This window comes from Lottia gigantea (genome assembly GCF_000327385.1).
Source record: "Lottia gigantea unplaced genomic scaffold LOTGIsca_58, whole genome shotgun sequence".
In the NCBI taxonomy this organism is placed as follows: Eukaryota; Metazoa; Mollusca; class Gastropoda; family Lottiidae; genus Lottia; species Lottia gigantea.
Genome location: NW_008709979.1, coordinates 1814322 through 1823451, shown reverse-complemented (window position 1 = coordinate 1823451; position 9130 = coordinate 1814322). Strand labels below are relative to the sequence as shown.

At 33.8% G+C, this 9130-nt stretch overlaps 1 protein-coding gene across 1 annotated transcript; it reads right to left on the bottom strand.

Annotated features, from left to right (window-relative positions):
* Positions 1-606: 606 nt before the first annotated feature.
* LOTGIDRAFT_166513 (hypothetical protein) lies at positions 607-5596 on the bottom strand (the record flags this gene model as incomplete). The annotated part of the gene is made up of 4 exons (XM_009063568.1): positions 607-778; positions 1030-1160; positions 3867-3980; positions 5362-5596. Coding segments are annotated over 4 exons (652 nt in total), but the record flags the coding sequence as incomplete, so codon positions are not given.
* Between the last annotated feature and the right edge of the window lie 3534 nt (positions 5597-9130).

The window sequence follows — 9130 nt, the reverse complement described above, 5'->3', positions numbered from 1 at the left end:
TACCTTAGTCTCAGAAACAGATTTTTTTTTAACTAGGCAAATATAGTGTTCAAAGCTTACTGTCGAAATCTGAGCCTTCAAATCCATGTGTGTCCAAAATTATCCCCGTTTGAATGTTAAAATGCCGACTCGTCATTTTAAAATATTCTGTGATATAATATAGTGAGTAAAATTCCTAGTTTGAAGTATGTTTAAAGGGATGGTGCTTTTTTCTTACAATTCTTGTACTTCTTAAGACTATTTACATATTTTCAACACTCAAATCAAACTCCAAAATGGAACAACAGTCCCTTTTACAACAAGGATGATAAAGGTTTATATTGATTGGGCTTGAATAATACACATTGATTACATATATAAAATAAAGGGATATTGTGGAATCCCTAAGAAAAGGGTTTAAAGGTCTATGCCCGTATTAAGGGACTCAGTCAAATAAAGGAGATTTTGGTTCGTGCCCCAAATTGTTACGCTTTGGTTCGTCTGTTATATCGTCGTTAGTTGTTCTTAGAAATGTTCTCTTATAACTTGCTGATTGAGACTATCAGTATTATCAAGTGCATGGTCATATATTAACTTTACCATTTAGTTACTAAACGATAGATTTACCTTGTGGCCAAGTAGTATACTTCGACATGACCTTGGAACTGAACATCTGAATAACCGTAGACAACAACCGTCTGTCCTCTTCTGACTTAATGTAGTGTAAAGATGACAATAAATCGGGTATAGCTGTCATACTCCATACATTGTAGGCCATTTCATTTTCATTCTGTATGTTCTGAATGACAAAGAATCATTAATCAGTGACGTTTTTAAAGGTGGAGAAACCTTGTTTTAGTACAGACCATAGAATTTTCAATCATCAGACAAGTTCAGACAGGAAGCCAATTATAAGAAATTACAACATTATAATGAGTGCGTATAAAAATGGTATCTATATGTTAAAAGAATTAACACAACTTAATAGTATAGATTTGATAAAGAAAATGTCTAAACATACCCGGAAGCTTATGTCAAATGTATACATACCTTCAATGACTGATCAATTTTTCCTGCCAGACAGCCCACTTCATAAGCTAATGCCGGAGTGACATTGATTGCCTTGTATGGAATCCCCGGTATAAAGTTAAATAAACGTACCAAAAAATAGTCTTTACCACCTAAATTGAAAAAAAGCGATAATAGCATATCAATTATTTCAGTTCTCACCATCCCTGTATTTAATTGTCCAAATGACCTACTACTAGGGGAATATTATAGATAAGTGGTTCAAGACTACCATATACAAGATGATTGCTGAGATTTGTTTCTTCTTGAATAAAAGCAATTCTTTTGGTATAAACATGTGGGTATTTCTCTTGCAGAGCCCTATAGTGTTTTTTTTCACAATAACTGACACATAGGTCGCACTATGATTATAGGTAATAATGAAGGGGATTATTTGGTTATCGTGCTGAATATTTAGACCATTCCAGCTGGTCCATAACTCTCGTGCTGTAATCTTCTATGTTTTGGTTAAATGTTAAATATCCGCGCAACAGTCTCGATAGGCATAACTATCAAGTGCTCAATGGAGTGTTCAGGGAGGTTAAAATGATTCGCAATCGTCTGTTTTTGCGATGTAGGCCTATGATATTTAATATGATATGGCCATTAAAAGTTATCAAAATACTTTTAGTTTCGCTGACATATTGGACGTAGCATTTTTAATAAGAAATTAGGTATATTAAATTTAGGTCAACACAAGAAAGTCGATCACTCATAAGTAAATTTTTACGGGATTTTTGTTATGAAGATAATGAGAAACAGGTACATGATCGCAGATACAACACGTGTAACCTCAACCCGGTATTGATCCAAACCATTATAAAGGGGAATGGGGTTACTCTTTCCCTGAAGGTTCAAAAGTGTGTCGTTTTTAATTTGGCACAGTAAACGTTTTGATTAACCCCTTTCTCGTGTGTGTTTCTGGTGAAAAGAATTTTTAAATAAATGTTTGCGAGTATCAGTCTTTTTGAAATGCACACATCACGCTTTTCAGTTTCATCAAAATTAATACCTTTGAACACTGTCGTGTCGATTTTTGTTTTGCAAATATTCGCGGTTAATTTTACTGTTTAATGATGGTTATTTAGAATTTCAATATACTGCCGAAAATTCTCAAGAGATTCAGTCCAAATGATAGAAATGTCGTCAAAAAACCTTCCATATAGAAAAGAGGTTTGAAAGGTGGAATACATACGCATAACTTGGGGCAATGCGTTTCCCCGTGGCCGTATCAGATATTTGAAGACTCTCTTTTCTGGTCATTTTTTTTTTTTGTAAACAATATTTTATTCACATAGGAAAGGATTGGGGAACAGGCTTTCGCCTATATTACCCCTCTCCCGAAAAAAAAAACATTACATTATATATATGCAAAAATTGTACAATAAAAATAAAATGAAACATAGTAATTTTGTTATTTTGAAATTAACTAAACATATTTACATGAGAGATCATTACACCTCAGTGCTGGTGATATTGGTTGAAGATTAGGAAATGCAGAATCTTTTACTTAACTGAATGAAATTATGAACTTGCTGGAAAACGGTTATTGTTGATTCTTGACATGTTGTTCCATATAAAAGAATATTAATTGATAGATCTGTAGGTTGAAGTAGAAAGAGAGTATTTTTTCGTACATCTGAATGCATCGGACAATGGAGTAGGTAGTGTGTAGGATCTTCGAATTGGTGACCACAAAGGCAAGTAGGATTGTCCGAAACATGTCGTTGAAATTTGTGTCCATTTAGCCCATTTTTTATATTTGTTGACAGGTTATTCCATTCTCTGATGCTAGATGGTATAAAAGACCTATAAAATAACCCTGTCCTACAATTGTATTCTTTTAAATCGTTAACATTTCTTAAGTTGTATGGGTTATCGTTTAAATGAATCAGATTGGAAAGGTAATTTGGAGTTAAGTTGTTATAAGTTTTATATTATAGTTAATTTATAGCGCAGTCGTCTTTCTTGTAGGGTTAGGGTTACTACACCTGTTTCTTGATATAATAGTCTGTGGCTGGTACCCTTCACAGCACCGCATATAGTCCTGAGTGCGTCTAATTGGAGAGATTCTTACATGTCTTTTAGTTTTCTGGTCATTTTTCTTGTCTTTTTCAACTAAAAAGCTTTCGTATGGCAGTTTTTAACGGAAAAGTGTGGGATCCTTCTTTTTTGACTGTTTTCTATCGATCATTTACCTTCGTATTGACGAAAGTTTAAGGCCACTATAAGGATTGTAGTTAAATAACGACAAAAAAATTTCTATTTTAAAGTTTTCGTTTATCACTATAACGACATTTCGCGCATCAACTTGTTATGTTTATGTTCAAATCTGCTGATAATCAAAAATTCAGAAAAGTCAATCGAAAGTGACTTAATTTGGAATGACAATTCAGTGAACCAAGTAAAAACAATTTGGTATAATTTTCTGAAAACTATTTAATCTGATCATCATCATCTTCACTATGTCAAGCTATTACGAACTACGTCTTAAACCATAACTGTAATAGCCACATTTCTAGTAGCCTATCACAAAAGTTTTTAATTGAAGCTATTTTTTGAATTGTAAGTTAGCGAAAATAACCAATCAGAGCCCTCGAAAGAAAGACTTTTAACAATTTGGCTGCGCGTGTAATTGGGGCGATGATTTTGTGTATTAGGTGGCGTACAATCCAATCAAATAGCTGCATTAATAAACATATAATATATACGAAATATAGCTATTGCAGTCCGAGGTTTTAAACTAGTTCATAACAGACATTGTGAAGATGGCATTCGAAAGACCATATTCTGGGAATTCAAACGATACCACAGCCTACCTCGACTTGCTGGCAATGATTGTATTGATGAGTTCTCTCCCTTTATATTCAATATTGGTACCGTTGTGTTAATACCACTTTCATTGATCTTCTTCATTATTCTATGCTGCAACTCTTTAAATAAAATACATGTAAAACAAACTTGGTCTACAGGTAGGATGATCATAATTGGAGAGCATGTGAGAATTCAAGCAGCTTGTGAATATCAAAGGGGTATATATGAGTATTTCTTGTAAAATCAAAGATAGACTGCAAGGCAATTTGGGTAACTCAATCCAAGAATTGTTCGTCTTATTGATCAATTTATAATAGAAAGTACGGTGTACGGATAAATTTGTTTTCCAGACCTAAACCTATTTACATTATGGTTGAGTCTTAAAAAGGCGAGTCGTCAACAATGTAATTTTCAAACACGGATAACTATGAAAAAACATGGCTTAGAAGGCTAAATTTGGACAGTAAGCTGTGAACACTCTTACTGATGAACTTTTTTTTTTTATTCTTTCAAAGCTGTGGCTTAACTGTTTTACTGCAAATAGTTAGAATACAATTTGATATTAAGATTTATACCATTTAAAGGCCGAAACACGTTTTGAAGAATAATGATTACAAGCTAAAAAGATTTTTTTTTTAAATTTAGGATTGGTTTAACCTTGGGTGATAATGAACAATTTCATCAAGTTTTGTCCAAAACTTTGAATGACATTTAGCAATTGTGAGTACAATATATAGACACAGTTTTCTGGAACAACAATCACTGGTTAAAGTTTATGCAACATTTCGACGTGTTTCCCCCGTCGTCCTCAGGCACATACTGATAAGTGATGGGCGAACTATAAGTACATTAAAGATTATTATTAAGAACACACAGGAGATAAATTGGTTTTAGTACATTACATTAAATTTTCACAGATATTCTTAAAATAACATACACGCTGATTAAATATAATAATTGACAAAAGTAAAGTAATTAAAAGATTAATTGAAGATTATTGCTAGTAATGGAGTCTTGTATTAATAGAAATTACATTGTCTTAAATAACTGACTATGGTTTAAGTTGAAATATTTGTTGAATTATATTGAATACATTTTATGAATATAAAAGTTTATCATTATGCACACGTTATCAAACACCCCCATCTCTGATTTTATTATGCCCCTAAGAGAATAAGTACGAAGGCAATAACTCATATTAGATATTTCCTTTATTTTCGATAGGGTTCATCCTGGTTTGATTTCAACAGGTTTCGTCAAATCCTCACTCCTTGCTTACGAGCAATTAATGCAATTTAGGCACAAGTATTGATCCCTTTAATTTTGTCCATGGAAACAACTAACGATAACAATACATGTATTTGTAAATGTGACATTTTACATTGAGAAATGCGACACTTTAGACAAATAACGATCGTTAAATTATTTTAGAAACGCTACCCATCTCTTTGATACATGTTTGTATCTTAATATATAATATTATATCATCAATATACTTACCAATAGGTTGGTTTATAGTATTCTGTGAATTGAGTATCTTTAATGTGTATCCATTAGTATCTATCTTGGTTAAAAACTTATTCTGATGAATATTGGGGTCTACGCGAATAAAAACATTAGTGTCGTCATAACTTTCTAATGGTTTCATTTCTATTAACTTTAAACCATATAGTTCGAAAACAAGTTTCCCTACATCCACCAATTCTAAATTTGGTTTAATAAACAACCCTTCCATTTCCATACTACAAATAAATTAATATTGGATACCAAATGCGCACCGAGCAATAAAACGAAAAAAAAAAACCCAATGTTTTCCAAAATTATATGATTATATTACGTAGACTACGAATAAGTTATGAAATTAGGACAAACGCTAGACTGATGTCGATAGGCACTAAAAACTAACTAGGTGAACATGTAGAATAATTGACACGAAAATTAATACCGTGCAGAGCGTCATTTAGAATCAGACCACAGAAAACTTCGACAGTTATTATAGTCCAGCTCTTACTCGTTTAAATACCAAATCAAATCAGTAGCCTCTTAATGTGAGGAATTCTGGAATATTTTTAAGCCAACTTTTAATAGTCCCTAAGATTGGAGTACATAAGTTGTTCCGATTTTTGAATCTTTTCACTCAGCATTGCTTGAATATGACTGATTTTGACAGTTCATAGATGGCGAGTGTCGAAACACGCGTGTTGGTTGCGTTTGAGTTAGTCCTACGCGTTGAACCTATGATCTTCCTATGGTCGTGACTGTGTGGGTTTCGTTTGATTTCGTCTAATACAGGTACGCAACAAATAAAACATCATATTTAACAAAATAACAAAGATAAAAGAATTAATTGGATTGCCGATATGACTGCTCCAATTGGTTGTATAGAAAGAATATCATACCTTGTGTTTCCCGGACCATGAAGCGTGTAATTATTTTTTACTTGAGTTTTTAGACAAAAATGAGTTGTATCCACTGGAGCGTAAACTTGACAAATTTTTCTTTAATGCATTCATCATCGTTTACAAACAAAACATGATGGTCCGTCAATGCATATTCTATTCAGATATAAGCTAATGACAAATTCTCAATTGCGGCTTTCAATATGCTCAAAACGACATATTCTTAGAGATTCTCACCTTTCAATAAAACTCGCTATATATACCTATACACCATACCCTTCAACCCTGTTTCATCTTGACGATCGAGTCTACTTCACATTCCAGTGATCCTTTTCTAACCAGACGTTTGTTTTCTGCAAAAGCTTGTTCTATATGTTTTGTTTATCATGCCCTGCTACTGTTTAGATTTCGGAATTTTTTTTCGGAATTAACGAGAAAATAGACTTGAAAATCGATAGTTTTCGAACGGCAGCCTGTCAAATTTTTGGATTTTTCCCAAACCTGTGCAACTCCACTACAGTAAACGGTATAGACTTGTGTCAGTACCCACCCCGTATTAAAATGGCCATAACTTTGCCAATTACAACCCAAGAGGTATGATTTTGGTACTAAACGAAGCTTATCATGACTTACGAATATTTCGGTCTAAACCATAAAATAAGAATTTTTTCAAACTTTCGAGAAAATCGTATAAGTATCACCCCTATTTTCTAAAGGACAAACCCCCGAAAGCTGTTTGCTGGAAGTGTCCTTGAGTAAAAGTGCTGTAACGGACTGACTATGCAAGGTACGAATTTGAGATAGAAAAACTTCAGATCCGTGTCCAGTGGAAGGCCAAATGCCAACTTTACCTCTCTGATAGTGTGAGAATCACAGCCTGTTAAAATTCTGGTTTTTCCCCAATCTGTGCAAGTCGACTGCAGTAAACAGTAGAAGCTGGTTTCAAGACCCTGTTCCCATACTAAAATGGACACAACTCTGCCAATTTTGACCCGATAGGTATGATTTTGGTTTCAAACAAAAGCTTAACACACCCTGTGTCTATTTCAGTGATTATTCAGGTTTTGTTTCGCTTACAGGCGGTCACGAGTCTCGGTGTACACGTGGGGCTACTTTTCGATAGGCAAAATCAAGTCAGAAGTCATCAATGGAGTGTTCGGGAAGGTTAAGATAGCTTGCCACACATGGTAATATACGCCCACTGGCAGCTTTGATTTTGAATAGATAATTTGATTTACATACTAAATATTTTTCTATATTTCTGATAGTTTAATCATAATTCATTGAAATACTCAAAGGATTGCATACAAGTTTCAAGAACTTAGGGAAAATCCCCCATGAATATTTTTGATAAGATTCATCATTGGGTGATAACAAACATTCACATCAAGTTTGGTCAAAATCTGTCATTAATTGAACCTTCCAGAGTGTTTACAAGCTAAAATTGAACGCGTTTTCCAGAACAAGGGTAGTAACTCTTACTAATTATTTTTCGATTTTTTCTGATTTTCAATAGAGTTCATCCTTGGGTGATTACAAACAAGCATGCCAAGTTTCGTCAAAATCGGTCAAGAAATGTGCGACGGACGAACCGACGGACATGGGTGCCGACTATTTCATGTGGGCGTTTACTATAAAAATGGTTCGCAATAGGTCTAACTTTGTCATGTACGATGTCGTAACGATTGCAATTTAAACAGGATCGCAACGCATTTTGAGTTTCGCCAACTTATTGAATATCGTACTTTTTGCAAGAAATTAGGTACAGTGGTGTAACCTATTTTCGTGCATATAAGGATTCAACACCGAATTTCGTCAAAGTTAAAAAAAACGAAAGTCTTAAATGTTTCCTCAGATATTCTACAAAATAATTAAAATTGGTTTGTTTCGATTTTCTTTATGAATTCTTCACTTTGACCCATATTTCATGAGCAACCAATTCGGCAACGGCGGCAGAATGCGTCACCTATTTTCGTGTACAATGTTTGATCTATAAATAGGTCGAGAAAAACACGTTGGTGGTAAATTTAACTTCTCTTAGTATTTATCTTTAATATATTTTGTATTTGTCAAAGTATACATTAATACATTTTACCTTGCTTGAAAATCCTGGATTCATTCTACTAGCTGACGTTGTAGAGGTAACCCACGTTTATCGAAACAAGCACATGCGGAGGTCACGCGAGGTCGCATATGTAAATTATAATCATTTCCGGAAATGCACGAAAAATAGGTTAGCACGAAATTAGGTTACTTGACTGTATATCAAATTTTGGTCAACACAAAAAAATAGGTGGCTCATAAGGAAAGTTTAGCTGTTCTTCTTACTTTGAAAATAGTAAGAAATTTAGTATGTGTTCGCGGGTACGACACACTTAACCTCCACACGGTATTGGAACAAAGCCATTAAAAGGGGGAGGGGGTCATTTTTCTTCTGAAGATGTGAAAGAGTGTAGTTTTTGATTTGGCTCAAATATCTTTTAGAGTAACCCCCCGCTCTTAATTTATCATTTTGATCTCGCGAGACAAGTTAGTTGATTTAGTAAATCGATTCAGAAAATCGATGTCGTAAATGTGAAAATTTACTGAATCAGATTAACCAAATTTTTCCCGTAAAAGCGTTTGTTGTAAATCGATCGAGTCCATCCAATCTCGTAAAAACGCTTTTTAAAAACACTTTGATATCTACTTTCTGACTTTCCATAAATTTTTGGTACCTTTTTCGATATACTAGCGGTCAATTTAACTGAAAGGTGGTGGTTGTTTAGAATTTCAAAATATCGCCAAAATTTGTCAAGTGATTTAGTCCAAATGATGAAAATATCGACAAGAAACCTTTTATAGGAAAACAATTTGTAGGGTGAAAACTC